This window comes from Salmo salar, chromosome ssa14, assembly GCF_905237065.1.
Source record: "Salmo salar chromosome ssa14, Ssal_v3.1, whole genome shotgun sequence".
Lineage (NCBI taxonomy): Eukaryota > Metazoa > Chordata > Actinopteri > Salmoniformes > Salmonidae > Salmo > Salmo salar.
The window spans coordinates 24203173-24222908 of NC_059455.1; the positions used below are offsets into that span (position 1 = coordinate 24203173).

General features: G+C 42.4%; 1 protein-coding gene across 1 annotated transcript in view; it reads right to left on the minus strand.

Annotated features, from left to right (window-relative positions):
• Window positions 1-279: 279 nt before the first annotated feature.
• Window positions 280-19736, minus strand: part of LOC106569249 (XK-related protein 4) — a 68936-nt gene continuing 49479 nt past the window's right edge. Inside the window, exons 2-3 of the mRNA XM_045694106.1 lie at window positions 15587-15786; window positions 280-4326 (exon numbers count right to left, since the gene is read on the minus strand). Coding sequence (XP_045550062.1) covers window positions 3368-4326; window positions 15587-15786 — 1159 coding nt within the window. The 3' untranslated portion in view covers window positions 280-3367. The remainder of the gene's footprint in view (window positions 4327-15586; window positions 15787-19736) is intronic.

A 19736-nucleotide genomic window follows, 5' to 3' on the forward strand; every position in this document is an offset into this window, starting at 1 on the left:
CGCAATATACATGAATACTGAGGAAACCTATGAGGATATCACTGTATGAGGACACAGTCAGACACACCACTCTTCTGAAAAACAAGACTCGCGTTGTCTATTTGTGGCCATGACCTCAATAAATCATCAACACTGGGACTCCCACTGAAAATGAAAATAGCAGTTGAAAGCAAATAATGGTATATGAACAAAACATGATAAAATCTCATGTTAACATGGATCAGATTGACTAAAGGAAAGCAACACAAGCTAAAGACATGCAAGGTGACATTGAGAGAATAATTTACTACATGTTTTATTGATGAGGAGATGGAACCAGGCCAAGTGACCTTCAATGATTCACTAGTTAATGATGAGCAAATCATTTGACCTCTTTAAGTGTATCATCAATAGCAGACCTAAATAAGTGATCCCAAGATAAAATAGAACAAAAGCACCAGTGTTGTGCCATTCATGATAATTTGCTCATTTCTAAGCCTGTGCTTTCTTGATTTCTCCCTGTGCCGTTTGGTTTCTGTCTTCATTGTAAATAAATACAAATCTGCTTATTTTAAATTAACCTTAAAACACAGACAGGTTAATGCAGGGGTGTTAAACTCATTTTGCCCCACAGGCTGCATTCAGTCTTCACCAAGGTCCGGAGAGCCACACTTAAAATTGGTTATATTTCCTCGCCGTCAAAGTTTGCTGAAAATTGCCCTCTATCCATCGCTTTTGGAATTTTTTATGCTCCCTGACTGTCTAGCTTTTTATTTCGGTGGCTGTTCTGTGGTATGTTTTACTCAACTCCATTAAATATTCAGAAGTGAATGCCGCTACACGTTCAAGAGACTCTCCAAAAAGTTTTTATTTTGTAATACATGCAGAAGCACTGGGTAAAATCATGTCCACAGCTCTGTTTTCTTGGAGTTGAATTCGGTGTAGAGCAGCATAAAGAGACTATAAATGTAAGTTCATTATCATTTCTACAGTTTCATATTTGTTGTTGCCATTTCAATGTCGATTGAGATCGTATTTCCTCAGAAATAATTCAAAAAAATGTATTAATTAAAAAAATATATATACACTCAAACAGGATTGAAGGGGCTCGCGGGCTGGATCCATATGACAGCCCTGGGTTAATGAGAGAAACTGAAAAGATAAGTTGTAATAAAACGTGTTGCACCATTTCTGCTCATCCACACTGAATTCAACTCAGAAGAAGTAAACAGAGCTGTGGACATGATTTTACCCAGTGCTTCTGCATGTATTACCCCCAAAACGTTTTTAGAGAGTTTCTTGAATGTGTAGCGGCATTCACTTCTGAATATTTAATGGAGTTGAGTAAAACATACCACAGAACAGAAGGGAACAGACATAACTAAGACAATTTGTGTGATGTCGCAACAACAAGGCAAACAATGTGAAAGCAAATTAAACCAAGAATTTCCCACATACGAACGGATATGAATAATTCAAATAAGACATTTCAACAAAAACAATTCAACAAAAATAAATCTGAACCATTCAGTAGAGATTTAAAATCGAGCTCTAGTCGAAAACAACAGACACATCTTTCTGGACTGATCAATGGCCTTTTCTCACTCTCACATTGAATATCATGGTTTCCTTCCCTCAATGTGCTCTGATTAATTCCACAGAAGTTTTGTGCTTGTTTTTTTCCCTCCTCCTTGTCACCCTCTTCTCTCCATAGTTCAAACGAACAAGACATAAAAAAGAAACGCTTGTGACCTAGAACTGAAAGAGAAGCTACACACTTTCTTTTTTGTGAAGACACCTTTGCAAGATATTTGAAGATATTTTTAGATATCACATCCACAGTCATAGTGCCTGGGGCTTAAGTCAGAGCATAAAAGGTGAAATACTTGTTGTTTCCTGCTCAAAAGACCATCTTGACACCATTGATGCTGGATGTTGACAGCTACCATGATAGTGGTATACACCCTAGAATTGGTACTGATCTTGTGTTGAGTATAGGCTACAGCAGCCTTCACACCATAGTGCTGAAGTGCATGTCTCTAGTTCATTGCACTACAATATATAGCTGCAGACAAACTGACCACTGATTGTAGCATCTACACATACCATCCTGCGCCATGCTTTTCCTCTCTTACAAGCACGCATGAGCGCGCACGCATATACACACACACACACTTCCCTCCCACACACACGGATGGCAATACACTTTTACATCAGTTAGGTAAAATGTAAAAAAGAATGCGGCATCTATGATGACAGTAGATCCTGCAGGTGCTTCAGTTATGAGAGTAGTTTGGCTGAAGTGGCTGCTCGTTTGTCTCTTCCTCCTCTTTGTACAGAACAGCACTATGTGGCCCAGCAGACTGATCCTTATCAGCCATATGGACGCATGGCAGCCCAGACCACAGCTGGACGAGGCTGGACTGTAAATAGGAGCTGCCAGGAAGGTTTTCTTGGCATGCCGCCTTTTATCCAGGCGAGAACAAAGATGAGGTTTGTCCTTCAGTCTCTCCACAATACACGAACATTCCGGTTTTATTTAGCATATAAACAGCATGATTACCAGGTACAGTACTAAGCTTCTTCAAAGTAAATAGCAGTTACTGGCAGTCACAGCCACAACATCCAGTAGTTTCAGACCTTTTGGCACTAGGACAACATGGCTGATGAAATCAGATCAGAACTCATGGACCAGTACACATGTAAAGTATGACAGACACAACGCCCTACTCATGTCGCTAATTACATTGTGTACTACTTTGTCACCTGTTTTCTTTGAATTAGAAATAACTGGAATCATCCTAAATATGAATCAGGACCATTAACTGACCTTTTTCCCCCTTATTTTTGTTAATCAACACGTCCACTATATCAGGGGATATTACTTGTATCCTATAAATGTAAAGTACATATTTGCAGGTCTAAGATGTTGGTAATAGAAATTAATGTAAATATGAGATATCGTAGGTAAACATGAACCTGTTATAACCTGTTACGAACCTTCATAAGGATCTATTATGAAGGGGCATGATATCATTCATTAGAACACTGCTTTTATTATGGTAGACTATTGGGCTACAATTTTTTATATACAATAACAACAACATCAACCAAATAAACCCAAAAAGATTAACTCTGTTTAGAAAACATGAATATATCCCTCCGTCACATCAACTAATAAATTGTGTCTATTCTTGCCCATGACAATCAACATCATGGTTCAATGCTAGTATGTAGAGTGAGAGAGAGAGCTAATAACTTATTATTGCCACAGTCCTGCTGTAAATCCGAGTTGATGGTCATCCTTTGTTACGGTTTTGCATTTCCAAGGATCCAACATCCAGGCATCCAACATCCAGGCATCCAACATCCAGGCAGCAGTGTAGGGCTACAACGTGGTCTCGTACTCCAGGCGCTCCTGAACTGTAGTGTCATCTTTGTACTGGAGTCTGGGCGGCGTAGGGGAGCAGTCGATGGCCAGGATGGCCTTGCGTATACTCCTGTCCAATACGTGCCTCTCCCAGGCCGGATAGCGGTTCCGACACAGGTCTATTTTGATGACCGTCTCCTCGATGCGTGGGGCACGGGAGGACGGCGTGGAGGGGACGGTGGGTCTCACCTGAAACACGGGCATGCAGCCGTCCCTCTCTGTGTATTTGCCGTCCCTGCCAATGGTGCCGTCCCCCGAGATGAGAGGCGCACCACGGTTGGACCTCAGCGAGTTGGTGGCCCCCTCGGCAGGCAGCGTGAAGGCAGCCGTGGGGTCGTCCAGCACGAGGCTGGGTGAGCGTCCGAATCGGGGCCCGTTGGGGTGAAAGAAGGCGTAGTACATGAGCATGAAGACGATGCCGGTGAGGAAGCTGCTGAAGATGACACAGAGGGCAGGGACGGCAAAGGCGTCGGTGCTCTGAGGGACGCGGTACAGGTACCACAGGGCACTCAGAGCAGTGTTCTCCAGCAGGATCACAAAGTAGTAGATGAAGAGCCTACACCGAGTACGACCCTCCTTCACATTAAACCAACTGAAGATGTAGATGATCCCCACGACCATGTCGAAGACAATCTCCTCCCACTTGGTGATGCAGAACTCGGTCTCACAGTGGACTATCCAGAAGGTCATAATGCACCAGTGGAGGACGATGAAGATACCAAAGTAGAGCTGGAACACGGAGGCGAACAGGGCGAAGGTGATGACACGGGCGGCAATGGTGAAGAAGTGCCAGCAGAACTGGATGATGACGGCCAGGTAGCTGATTGGCTTCTTATCATCCCGGGAGTCTCGTAGGGCTTTCTGATAGGATGCCAAGGCCCAGGCCAGAGACACCAGGGAGGCAGCCGCTGTCATTCCTACGGAGACACAGAAAGGACAAAAAAAACTCATGAGATTCGCAGTCACATTCACAGTTATAACATAATCAGAGAGTGTGGTAACCCAAACTGTTATAGACCTATATCCATCCTGCCCTGCCTTTCTAAAGTCTTTGAAAGCCAAGTTAACAAACAGATAACCGACCATTTCGAATTCCACCGTACCTTCTCCGCTATGCAATCTGGTTTCCGAGCTGGTCATGGGTGCACCTCAGCCACACTCAAGGTCCTAAATGATATCATAACCGCCATCGATAAAAGACAGTACTGTGCAGCCGTCTTCATCGACCTGGCCAAGGCTTTCGACTCTGTCAATCACCGCATTCTTATTGGCAGACTCAACAGCCTTGGTTTCTCAAATGACTGCCTCACCTGGTTCACCAACTACTTCTCAGATAGAGTTCAGTGTGTTAAATAGGAGGGCCTGGTGTCCGGACCTCTGGCAGTCTCTATGGGGGTGCCACAGGGTTCAATTCTCGGGCCGACTCTTTTCTTAGTATATATCAATGATGTCGCTCTTGCTGCTGGTGATTCTCTGATCCACCTCTACACAGACGACACCATTCTGTATACTTCTGGCCCTTCTTCTGCCATACAACATTCCTTCTGTGGCCTCCAACTGCTCTTAAATGCTAGTAAAACTAAATGCATGCTTTTCAACCAATCGTTGCCCGCACCCGCCCGCCCGACTAGCATCACTGCTCTGGACGGTTCTGAGTTAGAATATGTGGACAACTACAAATACCTAGGTGTCTGGTTAGACTCTACACTCTCCTTCCAGACTCACATTAAGCATCTCCAATACAAAATAAAATCTAGAATCGGCTTCCTATTTCGCAACAAAGCCTCCTTCACTCATGCTGCTAAACATATCCTCGTAAAACTGACTATCCTACCGATCCTGGACTTACATTTACATTACATTTACATTTAAGTAATTTAGCAGACGCTCTTATCCAGAGCGACTTACAAATTGGTGCATTCACCTTATGATATCCAGTGGAACAACCACTTTACAATAGTGCATCTAAATCTTTTAAGGGGGGGTTAGAAGGATTACTTTATCCTATCCTAGGTATTCCTTAAAGAGGTGGGGTTTCAGGTGTCTCCGGAAGGTGGTGATTGACTCCGCTGTCCTGGCGTCGTGAGGGAGCTTGTTCCACCATTGGGGTGCCAGAGCAGCGAACAGTTTTGACTGGGCTGAGCGGGAACTGTGCTTCCTCAGAGGTAGGGGGGCCAGCAGGCCAGAGGTGGATGACTTCGGCGATGTCATTTACAAAATAACCTCCAACACTCTACTCAGCAAATTGGATGCAGTCTATCACAGTGCCATCCGTTTTGTCACCAAAGCCCCATATACTACTTACCACTGCGACCTGTATGCTCACGTTGGCTGGCCCTCACTTCATACTCGTCGCCAGACCCACTGGCTCCAGGTCATCTATAAGTCTTTGCTAGGTAAAGCCCCGCCTTATCTCTGGTCACCATAGCAACACCCACCCGTAGCACGTGCTCCAGCAGGTATATTTTACTGGTCATCCCCAAAGCCAACTCCCCCTTTAGCTGCCTTTCCTTCCAGTTCTCTGCTGCCAATGACTGGAACGAATTGCAAAAATCACTGAAGCTGGAGACTGTCCCTCACAAACTTTAAGCATCAGCTGTCAGAGCAGCTTACCGATCACTGGACCTGTACACAGCCCATCTGTAAATAGCCCACCCAACTACCTCATCCCCATATTGTTATTTATTTTTGCTCTTTGCACCCCAGTATTTCTACTTGCACATTATCATCTGCACATCTATCACTCCAGTGTGAATTTGCTAAATTGTATTTTTTTTGCCACTATGGCCTATTTATTGCCTTACCTACCTACTCTTACTACATTTGCACACACTGTATATAGATTTTTTCTATTGTGTTATTGACTGTACGTTTGTTTATCCATGTGTAACTGTGTTGTTGTTTTTGTCGCACTGCTTTGAATTATCTTGGCCAGGTCGCAGTTGTAAACGAGAACTTGTTCTCAACTTGCCTACCTGGTTAAATAGAGTTAAATAAAAAAAATTAAAAAAACCTACATGGGAGTAATGTGTGGAGTTTTTCCTTCCTGTAAGTCTGCCATGATGTGATGACTCTTTAATAGATACAGTACCGGTACGTAGAATGTCTCAAATGGATTATTCACAAGAAATGTGTGAAGAAAAAATATATTTAAATGACTAAAATGTAAAATATTTCCAGGAAGTATTTAAAGAAGAACATGGATGGCGTGACTTTTCAAAGAGCCACGCAACACCAAACAGAACCGGGAGCCAAACAAACGTTTTTTTTTGCACCAAAACACAAACACAAGCACATTTGGGAGACAAACAACCCTTCAGGAGGAACTGCATAACATTACATATTCCTCCACTCAGTGACTCTCTGCAGCGCAATTAGCTCAATATGAAACCCATTCTTTTCCAAGCTGCCTGTAAAATACAGCAATTCACAAGGCCCACTGGTGGCGTTTAGCTCTGAAATATCTGAACTGAGGGACTGTATTGTTGCTTTGGACTTTACAATCCAGTAAAGATGGCTGTGGTGATGGCAGAGGTCCAGGGCTCCCTGGCTGTATGACACTGGGTTTGACACTGGATTTCTCTGAGGAGCTGGGTGCCATGGTTCCAGTGCCAAATACTCATGGTGCTGGAGTGATCGTCCTCTATCAAGAGTGAGAGGAGACCATCTCCTGGCCTCGATACCAGAGGGAGACAACAGCCTACACACACGAGCACGCGCGACCTCCCCAAGATGTCTCTACGCACACACACACACACACACACACACACACACACACACACACACACACAATACTTTGGTCTGACTGACAGGTGCAAGAGGCAAAGAGCACAAGTGGACAGACTGAATTGACTGCATTTTACTATCTTTGTTAAATCCTATTGAATATATCTACTGTTTATTATTCCTCCGTAACCGCAGGTACTGCAGGATTTTGTTCCAACTTGGCACCACACCTGACCAACTGAGCTAATTGATCAGTTCAGTGCCTAAATTGACCACGCCTAGTCTTCCAGGTCGGTTAAATCAAAAGCATGAAGTGCCTGCAGCACACCAGGATGAGGGTTGCGTACCCCTGCCCTAGGGATTCAATGCAAACTCTTCAGACTACAATCTGACTGTAAACACTGAAAGTAGGAGCAATAAGAGGTTCATTGGCAGCCATTCAAGTTCATACTACTCTTTAATCACATGGAGGAGGACTCCATGAATATCCTGGGATACATCCAAAATGGCACCCTATTCCCTATAGCCCTCCAACTCAACTCTGGACCTGGAAGCCAGTTCCACTGTGTTCTTTCATTGTTCCCCTCTAATCTGGGACACCAGGTGTGTGCAATGAATTATCATGTAGAACAGAAAACCAGCAGGCTCCGGACCTCGTAGGTTAAGAGTTGAATACCCCTGCCCTATATAGTACACTACTTTTGACCAGAGCCCTATAGAGCTCTCTGCTGCCAATGACTGGAACGAATTGCAAAAATCACTGAAGTTGGAGACTTATATCTCCATCACTAACTAAACATCAGCTATCTGAGCAGCTAACCAATCGCTGCAGCTGTACACAGCCCATCTGTAAATAGCCCATCCATCCAACCAACTACCTACCTCATCCCCATATTTGTTTTTCGTTTATTTCTGCTCTTTGCACACCAGTATTTCTACTTGCACATCCTCATTTGCACATCTATCACTCCAGTGTTAATTGCTAAATTGTAATTACTTCGCCACTATGGCCTATTTATTGCCTTAGCTCCTTACTTCATTTGCACACACTGTATACAGATTTTCTATTGTGTTATTGACTGTACTGTTGTATATCACATGTGTAACTCTGTGTTGTTGTTTTTGTCGCACTGCTTTGCTTTATCTTGGCCAGGTCGCAGTTGTAAATGAGAACTTGTTCTCAACTGGCCTACCTGGTTAAATAAAGTTAAATAAAAAAATGTAATAAAAAGATCCACCCACAATACAGGGAACGGTGATTATACAATGGTGCGGTTAGTTGATACATAATGAAGACGGTTTCCTATTAACACAATGAGTAGCAGAATGGGATGTCACCATCCGGCCACTCGCCATTTTTTGGGGGGAAGCTTAATAATAAACCATGCTATTCAATCATGTGTAAATTAAAAGTGAGGAACAGTCGTTATTACAGGGCATAACAGCTACTTACTCTTCCCATAAAGTGAGCCAGAGTCCGCTCAGAAAAGACACTTGCTCCATTGTTTTATTACATCCTCAAGAGCAAAGAGAGAGTGAAGCAAACTGGGAAATTAATACTGGTTGAGCTGTGCCGCATAACCCCAGTTTATCCAATAGTCTAGCGGCCTGGCTGGGTGGACTAGCTCTTGATCAACCTGTGAGCATATTGTGACTTTAAAGGTTATAATAGATCAGACCATATTTAAAATGGAGATGATTACTTTTTATTGCAACGCAGCTCCCTTGGCTCCTCTCATAACAAAGAGTTACTACTGTGAATTACCCACAAAGACATCTGGCAACAAGCTGTGCTCTGTCTGGTGGTAGAGCTGTCCCGGATATCTCCGTTTTACTTTTACCATAGATGGCTTTGATGATGGGGCACAAAACGAAATCCATACTTGACATTCTCTAGACCAAAGACTGTTGTGGGCAGGATACTTGTCTGTCTAATCTAGATCTTGGATTATGATGTGACTGGCTGCTATGGACATTTTTGTCCATGTAGCAACAACCTCATACATAAATCAATTAATTATCCTGGAACTGGATGAATAAATCCAGCTTCAAAAGTTGAAAATGAAAGCCATCCAAACACCCTTTCAAATGTAAATGAAGAGTTTAGATGATAGAGAAAATATAGGACAACTTCAATGTATGTGCATATCAAAGCATCAATATCTTATTTAGAACCTCACTCAAAACTCTTTGGCTCTTTGTGGATGGATATGTATCTGGAACCAATGTCAATCCTGTCACCTCACTCAAGGAGTCTTACAGTACAGCAAAGTGTTACCCAATTACCCTTTCTGTAGATGTCCTTTGTGTAATGTCTCCCAAATAGTCCCTATGAGCTTAAGTGTAACTGCAGTATATGCATTACTTATCTCCCTGTTCCTGGCCTTTAACACCCAGGACCATTACAGTCAATTGCATTTTGTAATCAGACGTTAACATATGGCTGACTCCTGTGCTTTTTAATTATTTTCACTTCAAAGTCAAACCGAGTCAGTTTGTTGAGAGAGACGTCCACTCTCTCTTTTCCAGGATGTCAGAACTGGATGGCGTGATGTATACAGTAGAAATATGACAGAAAATCATTGTGTTCTTCCAGTTCTATCTACACAACAAAATGCTAACTAGAACCAGCTGTCCCCATAGGAGAGCCCTTTGAAAAACTAGTTTTGAATAACCCTTTTAGGTTCTAGATAGCATGTTTTTGCGTAGACAGAAGTGGAAGAACGCAATGACGTTCTGTCACGTTCCTACTTGTTTCTACTGTCTGTCTCCTGTTTGTATGCCTATCAATAATATAGCTATGCCTTAAGCAGATGCTGTTTATCAACTGTATCTATCTACTATATTGATTGGCCTATCTATTTACATGTTTTGTATTTGTTTGTCATTGATTAATAACAGTCTTTAACCCAGTTAGATGCAGGCCAGGCCATTAGGTGTTGGGGCGTGATGAAAGGGTTTAATGACTACTGTGTGGAGTGGGCTGATTAACAGGCTGAGGCCCGGAGTGGCAGGGGACTGGGAGGGGGATGCCATTCTTATTCTGGAGTGCTTGCACGTGAGTGTGTGGGTGTGTGTCTGAGGAAGGAAGCAAAGCCCTTCCTCTGCACGCACGCACGCGCGCACACACACACACACACCTCGAGGAGAAGGAGGAGGGGAGGGAAGCCAGAGGAATCTGCCAGGCTGCCACAGTCCAGCAGCGTGCTGCCTGGCTACTGGATAGTGTGATTTAACTGGTGATGTAATGCTTCTCCTCTCCCCTCCTCTCCTCTCCTCTCCTCTCCTCTCCTCTCCTCTCCTCTCCTCTCCTCTCCTCTCCTCTCCTCTCCTCTCCTCTCCTCTCCTCTCCTCTCCTCTCCTCTCCTCTCCTCTCCCCTCCCCTCCCCTCCCCTCTCCTCTCCCCTCTCCTCTCACAGAAGCTTCAGTAATTTGGGAAAGGGGGTGGGCTGGGGACCAGGGAGGGGCAGGGTTACGTAAACCACAGCAGCATCACTGCAGCACTGGGGCTGCAATGTACCAAATGGCACCCTATTCCCTATATAGTGCCCTACCTTTAAACAGACTAGTGCACTATATTAAAGGGAATTAGGGGCCATTTCAGACAGCAAAGGCTTTGGCCAAAAGTACTATACAGGGTACTATATAGTATAAGCACTATGTAGGGAATATGTTTACATTTCAGATGTAGCCTGTGTGGAAATACCTGCTTCAGCAGCAGCAGGGTCATTACTGTTGGCAGCACTGGGAAATGGATATTGTGGAAATAAAACGTTGATGAGTGTCTGCTTCCTGGTATACTGTACAGTTGAGATTTTTCAGTGTGAGTGGTTTTCTCCTCATAGACTTGTGCCTTTGGCATTGTCACTGTGTTGCTGACAGTTTATTTCACTGATTTGCCACTGCTTTTATAAAATGGCCCCATATGGTATTCTCACTGCAAGCAACAGAGCTGGATAACTAACTCTCTGGATAACTCTCTCAGTGATACTATAAGTCAGTGAGTGAGTGGGTGAATGAGAGGTGAATGTCTGTGGCCATGGCCGCATGATCAAAATAACACTTTTCTTAACCTCAGGGATTTAAAAAAAAACTGCCAGGATTGGCCTTCTAAAATACAACCAGAACAAGGGGAGAGAGTCAGACATACTGTTGTGGTAAGGAAGAAGACATTGCCTCTATGAACTTATCTAGCAGAGAGTGAAATTAAGACAAGTGTTTTGAAGAGCACACAGAGAGGGCCTGGGACAGGCCTGAAACAGCCTTATCAAACCCATTAACACAAGCTTATTTGGAAAAGGAGAAAGCAAGCTCTTCCCAACCATGGTGGGTTTTTAAATACATTGCCCAGTTCATCAGATTATAGGATGTATTGTTTTACCTAAATACTTCAGACAAATGAATGGTGTGTGATATGCCACTGGGTTAAATGGTTTCTTAAATCAACACAGAAGGTATGACATGACTTGCATTTCATAAAGCTCTCCATGTTAGCTCCCTGTGATAGCGCAGTGTGTTGATGCAAGAGGAGGATTTTAATGTCTAATTTCTCTTGTTCTTTTCCAATATGAGAGTCACCAAGTCAAATGTGTTGCATATTCAAGCAATAGGTAACCAACAGTGATGTACCCTTGACTTTGGACCGAGAGGGATTGCTGAATACCACTTATTTTTTCACCTGGGATAGAACTTACGATTGCAGTGAGGACAAAGTAGATATAATTCAGGAAAAGTGCTGCAAGAAATACAGTCAAGCTGAATAATTGTTCACTTACAGGTGCTGGTTAGATAGGCCTCCTGGAGAATATTCCTTTTCCCAGGAAGGAAGTGTGTCAGTCTGACAGAGTGTAAGAGAGGAAAAAGGCTGACGACTGATGAGGTCTGGCTCACTGCTAGTGTGGGCTAAAACCACAGTAGCTATGGCAACTTCACTTAGAGAGAGAAAGTGGTAGGGAAATCTAATGAGAATGAATGAGAGAGTGAGTGAGAATATGAGAGAGAGAGCAAGAGAGAGAGAGGTAGAGAGGAAGAGATAGAGGGCTCTATTTCTGGCTGGCGTTAAGGACGGCACTAGTGTCAAACGCACATTAGTTTGCAATTTTGTCATGTAAAAACTTGCGCACTGGCATTTTCCAGCCATAACGCCAGGTTCGGCAATTTACCTGTCTTACATGAGCTCGCTTGCGCTCAGATGGGCAGGGTGGAAATATTTGAAGTGTGTCCTTGAAAACATGATCCAAAGTGCTAATTTCAGGCAGCGCTGACAGGGATATTTAAGACCAACCTAAAGCTGGTTTTAGCGGTAACACAGTTGGTTATGGCATGAATTTTGACAGCGGAAACGCAGCCTATCCAAGCGTGATGTACACTGCACATGGAACAAGATCAGTGGTGTAAAGTACTTATGTAGAACTTTTAAGTATTTTTACTCAAGTTGTTTTTTCGGGTTATCTGTACTTTATTATTGATATTTTTGTCAACTTTTAATTTAACTTCACTACATTCCTACAGAAAATAATGTACTTTTTATTCCATTCATTTTCCCTGACACACAAAAGTACTCGTTGCATTTTGAATGCTTAGCAGGACAGGAAATTGGTCGAATTGTCACGACTTCCGCCGAAGTCGGTCCCTCTCCTTGTTCGGGCGGCGTTCGGCGGTCGACGTCACCGGCCTTCTAGCCATCGCCGATCCACTTTCATTTTCCATTTGTTTTGTCCTTGTCTTACACACCTGGTTTAAATCCCCCAATTACTTGTTCATTATTTAACCCTCTGTTCCCCCATGTTTGTTTGTTAGTGATTGTTTATTGTATTGCGGTCTGTAATTGTGGCCTTGGATTTATTGACGTGTATTGTGATTATTGTTGAGTAAAATTGCGTACATTACTCATATCTGCTGTCCTGCGCCTGACTCATCTACACCAGCTACACACAGACCCATTACACCAATTCACACACTTATCAAGAGAACATCCCTGGTTATCTCTGTCTCTGATATGGTGGACTCACTAAACACAAATGCTTTGTTTGCAAATTATGTCTGAATGTTAGTGTTCCCATGACTATCCATAAATACATTTTTTAAAAACACAAATTGTGGCATCTGGTTTGCTTAATATGAGGAATCTGAAATGATTCATACTTTTACTTTTGATACTTAAGAATATTTTAGCAATTACATTTACCTTTGTTTATTTAATAAGTATATTTAAAACCAAATACTTGTAGACTTTTACTGAAGTAGTATTGTACTGGGTGACTTATACTTGAGTCATTTTCTATTAAGGTATCTTTACTTTTACTCAAGTATGACAATTGGGTACTTTTTCCACCACTGAACAAGAGTGACCTAATGTGCCTGTATACTTCGTATTTAGAAGTTTTTGTCTGCCCATTGCAATTGCGAAGTAGTCAAGACTGTCGATAACAGGTTTGGCTCCTGAAACCGCTTGGAAATAAATCTTAAATCACCAAAGCTTTATTAAAATATTAAGTTTGAGAGGAGAAAAACAGTGAGCTGACATTCCCTTTTTATCTATGCATTGTAGGCAGGCCCACATTATTTTAGCCAAGCAGGTCCCGTTTCGGATGTGCGTGGAACCCTCCAGAGTCTGCGTTGTTTTAATATTATATGCTGACATGGAGAAATGATGGTGCCTGTAAGTGTGACATAGCCTATTAAAACAAGTTGTTGTTTTGTTTAGAATTTGATTAGAATTATTCACCTCTTTTTACGCCTTATCAATAATTAATTGAATCTTGCTTAATGACAATGTTTGGCATGTCCACGCTCAGCCATGATGTAATTTACAGTAGGCCTAGCCCCAATATCAGTGTGAATGCTATTGAAGCCATGCAATTACTTAGAACATTGTGGACTGAAATGGGTTCATGTTAACATATTTAACAAAGATAGGTACATTTTGTTACTTCATTTCTGTAAGTCATTTAACAAACTAACATTGGAATTGAAGTTGATTCCAAGACAATACATAAAAGACCGTAATTACACAACTTGAAACAACCACATATTTCGCCATGGAGCACGTTCTGATTGGCCAGTAAGGGGCAAAGCCTAGACATACCCACAACTTGTTCATCGTCAAAACCCATCCCGATATTGAACAATCATATTTTCATGTATTTTTATAGAAAATTGTTAATGCGCTAAACTGAATGGGGGACTAAAACGGTTAGGTCAAGCCAAGGTCAGCGATGCCACATGGGAGGGTTTTAGGTGCTCTATAAATCCGCCATAATGTCCTCAAGTCTTGGTGAGCCGAGGATGGGATTTTCAGAGCAATTAACTTTCCCCATCAATCCATCCACATTTCTCTGTCCCATTGTACTATAGCAGCCTGTGAATATCAAATGGAAGAAGAGGAACCTATAAATACACTCTCTCTTCTTCTCCCAAGGCTCCTAGACTCAGAGTAGCTACAGTGATTAACATCTTGCATTATGTGCATTTTCCACTTGTAAATCTTATGCAACTCCCACAGTATGAATAGAATTGTTTTGAAATGATGGCTGGAGGGAGACTGACAAGAGGAAATACAACTGAGTGACTACATCCCCAGACTCGTCAGCATCCTCTCCATTGTTTTTTCTCCCTCTCAAGCGCATCACAGATTTTCCAAACCCTCGTCTCCCCGTCGCTAACGTCAGAGGAGGCCAATCTTCTTTAGCACAGCAGAAAGAGCATAAGTGCCTCTAAAGTGCGGCAAATACTCTACTTTCCGCGGCTCAGCACAGCAGAGGAGAAGGTAGAGCAAAGCAAGGCTGTGGAGTTGTGGGGATGATGGACAAGGGGAAGACTTGTGATAGTGTTCAAGCCCACAGCAGACCTGGAAGCCCTCCACTGGCCTAAATGTGGCCAGCCTTCTTCCCCCCCTGCGTGCGTTTGCGTGTGCGGTGTGCGTGTGTGTGTGTGTGTGTGTGTGTGTGTGTGTGTGTGTGTGTGTGTGTGTGTGTGTGTGTGTGTGTGTGTGTGTGTGTGCGTATACAAGCGTGAGGCTTGCGAGGTGTGTGTGTGCCAGCCCAGCCAGTGTAATTAAACATGATTCATTGCCCCGGAGAGAGGACCACACTCTTTCTGTACTTAACATTACATTAGGCCTGCATTTCTAAGAGCAGACTTTACATTGATGTGCTTCTGTTTACACTAACAAAGAAGTATTCCACACAGGCCTGGACCACAATAGAACACTTGGGTGGTGGTGTTCTTTTAAACCGTGGTGCCCCAGCTTGGGAAACCCTAACAGTGCAATGTGACTGATTTACAACAGACAGAGACAACGAATGGGAATAGTGGGGGATGGAGAGAGTATGTGAAAGTGTGGTTTCAGGAAATACATTGGATGGCCTGTGTGTTTACAGTATGTGTATAGTGGCAGATAGATGAGGTGAAAGGTAGAGTGTTAATACAGGGTGTGGGTCCAGCCAGTACCTTGGACGGCCTGCAGTTTGTGGGTCTGGATGATGATGCAGAGCTGCAGGACCAGCTGAGGAGCGCTCTCCAGGAAGGTGGCCAGGAGGTGCAGCATGCTGACGTCAGCAAACTCATACACCATCCTCCAGTAGAACCTCCAGCGGTCATGGTCCCCACTGCGCCGGCTCCGGATGCCCAGGTAGATGGCGTGGAAATACCTGGAACAAAAGGAAACAATACATCCATAAGTCAAATTACAGGACACCTAGTGACCTTGTCAAAAAGTTTGGATCCATTGGCGTAGCAGCTAATGTGCCACCCCTCGACTCCACAGTATGACCCCCTTTGGTTATGCATGTATATAGAGAGTCATATCATATTTGTGTTTATATGTGCCACTCAAATGTTTTTCATCCATTTTCATATTATAATCCTATCTAGAAGGAATTTCACCAAGTTGAACTTCTAAAATTGTGTCTTACAGCACCTATCCAACAGACTGCATTCAGCGGTAAGAGGGTTTCTGATGTTGTGTTGGGTTATGCTGTGTGTTAGCTATGCCTAAGGATGCACATGAATTTGATGTGAATTATTTAGTGCTGTGGCAGTTGATTCTGTGAATACAGACATAGTGTGGATAGAAACAATAAACACAGAGAAAGTGATGTCATTGTTACATAACTTCAGCTTGGTATTGTAGATAGAATAATGATTATGATACATTTAAGTCCCGGGGGGATTTGGTACTGTGTATGGCAAATATACTATGGCTAAGAGCTGTTCTTAGGCACAAAGCAAAGCAGAGTGACTGGACAAAGTCCTTAGCCGTGGTATATTGGCCATATATCACAAACCCCCGAGGTGCCTTATTATTATTATAAACTGGCTACCAACGTAATTAGAGCAGTAAAAATACATGTTTTGTCATACCCGTGGCATCAGCCAATCAGCATTCAGGGCTCGAACCTCCCATTTTATAAGTACATTTAACCTGTCATTGCAAATGATTAAATAAATAAAGACCAATTGTTTTCTAAAAGTGGACTTAATTGTTACACAGTGAAAATGTCTCAAGTGGCACTTAAGATTAGTTAACCTCAGCATTGGCAGAAACAGCTATCAGCTTGCTTGTTCTAGGCTAAGTTCCAAACGGCACCCTATTCCATTTATAGCCCACTACTACCCATAGGGCTCTGGTCAAAAGTAGTGCACTATAGGGAATATGGTGCCATTTGGGACTCAGAAGCTTCAAGTGGATGGAACATCACTTTTAAGCTGCTTGCTACTGCCAGCTAATTAACTACATCTATATTTACAATGCTAATCTAACCATTTAAACATAAAGGCTTGAAAGAGCTTATTTCTCAAACATACACTTTTACTGTCAGAGAGAGACATGCGCAGAATTAAGATGAGGCTAGCTATTGACTACAGCTCCACCAATCTATGAAATCCTCACACACACACAAATAATATTCTCCACTGGCAGTCTGGGCAACCGTCCAAACATAACCGGCCAGAATCTACCGGCTCACCACAGGGCTATTTGAGTACAGCACTGTACTCTGCTTCTACTACTCCATTACCTGAGAACATGTTCAGGGGAGGCCGACATGGTGACCAATTAGTGTCTGTGTTTTGGTGCCCCTATAATTTTTGTAGCTCTCTACATTAAGAGCACTGATTAAACTAATTTTGTCACAAATAACCACATACAAGTGCCGCATCTGTAAAGTTCATGTGGAAATTATAGAACTGCAGTTGGATGTTTTCGCAAACTGCTGCTTTCAAACTTCGTGTAGGTGTAAGCTTTGACTGTTAATACTTTCCGTCAGTGCCTCATATTTTGAAAGGACTGAGATTGAACACTTAGATTTTGTTTATACATTTGTACTTATCACAACATCTCATCTGCGATTGTACCACATTTATCACATTTATATAGCAGAAATACTACTACATCTGAACAGTCAGTGTTGCACGTTTATATTTCCCTAGCAGAAATACTACTACATCTGAACAGTCAGTGTTGCACATTTATATTTCCCTAGCAGAAATACTACTACATCTAAACAGTCAGTGTTGCACATTTAAGTGATATGAATTAAAGGTTTCTTAAGAAGACTTAAACTTTATATGATTCTGTGTGGGCCTTCAAGTCTCCAGGGTTAGCTAGTGATTATTAGGGTAACTACACTTCAGAGGTTTCTAAGAATCACATTTCTGCTTTAAAACAGAACACAGTAGACAGGATGCTTATGAAATTCTGACTTGGGTTACGGTCATTGCTAAAGGTCTAATGACTGAATATGGCCCTAATGAAACGTAGCCAGACTGTGAATTGATACACCGACTGATCCAACTCCTGTTTTTCCAGGACGCAGCTACTGAGGAGCCCTGAATTTGACTCCAACAGAGGCCCTGCCTACTGGCCCCTGAGTTGTAGTAATTTGGCCCCAAACGAAGAAAGAAAAGGACTGGAACAGGGAGCAACTTCCTAAACTTGTACAATAAGAAGCGCTTGTTTTCTGTTTTCAATTGATGAACGCTTTTTTTAAAATTGCTATGCTGTGCCCTAATGTATACGACCCTGCCAGCCCTGTCCCAGCACCAGTCCTGCCCCGCGGTGCCAGATGCCCCATTCCCAGGGTGTGTCTGGGGTCCTCACACAGACACATTATCCCCCTGACCCACCTAGGCACACAGCCAACATACTCACGCTCACAGGCAACAGAGGTAAACTAATAGGATCCGCCCCTTTTTTTCAATTTTCGCCTGAAATGACATACTAAAATCTAATTGCCTGTAGCTCAGGCCCTGAAGCAAGGATATGCATATTCTTGGTACCATTTAAAAGGAAATACTTTGAAGTTTGCGGAAATGTGAAAGGAATGTAGGAGAATATAACACAATAGAACTGGTAAAAGATAATACAAAGAAAAAACCTACCGTTCTTTAGTATTTTTTTGTACCATCATCTTTGAAATGCAAGAGAAAGACCATAATGTATTATTCCAGCCCAGGTGCAATATAAATGTTGGCCACTATATGGCAGCAGTGTATGTGCAAAGTTTTAGACTGATCCAATGAACCATTGCATTTCTGTTCAAAGTTTTGTATCAAGACTGCCCAAATATGCCTAATTTGTTTATTAATAACTTTTTATGTTCAAAATTGTGCACCCTCCTCAAACAATAGCATGGTATTCTTTCACTGTAATAGCTACTATCATCCCTAGTTTCCAATTGGCTCATTCATCCCCCTCCTCTCCCCTGTAACTATTCCCCCAGGTCGTTGCTGCAAAGGAGAACGTGTTCTCAGTCAACTTACCTGGTAAAATAATGGATAAATAAATAAAAATTAAAAATAAATTAAAAATAATGTAAATTGGAGAGTGCAGTTAGATTAACAAGAATTTAAGCTTTCTGCCAATATCAGATATGTCTATGTCTTGGGAAATTTTCTTGTTACTTACAACCTCATGCTAATCGCATTAGCCTACGTTAGCTCAACCATCCCCGGTATTATGACATGAATGCACTTCAAACCCAAATGCTTCGTCTCAGTCTTCAGCTACCATAAATCTTTGTTTTTAACGGTTGTAGTACTAAGTCAAAATATTCCCAAGTATGGTTTTTGGCGCGAATTATTTTATTTTGATGTTTGTACAATCAAATCAAATGTTATTTGTCACATGCTTTGTAAACAACAGGTGCAGACACAGTGAAATTCTTACTTACAGGCCCTTCCCAACAATGCAGAGAGAAGGAAAATAGAGAAATAATACAAAAGTAATAACACATAATAAAAGTAATAATAAATACACAATCAGTAATGGTAACTTGGCTATATACCACTTCCATATTAGCCATGATAATGGTACTTCCTGCTTGAGCTTTGCTTGTAAGCAGGAATCAGGAGGATAGAGTTATGGTCAGATTTGACATATGGAGGGCGAGGGAGAGCTTTGTACGCATTTCTGTGTGACGTAAAGGTGATCTAGAGTTTTTTCGCCTCTAGGTGCACAGGTGACATGCTGGTTGAAATTAGATAAGACATTAAAATCACTGAACACTAGAGGAATTGCGTCTAGATGAACATTTTCTAGTTTGCTTATGGCTCTATACAGCTCGTTGAGTGTGGTCTTAGTGCCAGCATCAGTCTGTGG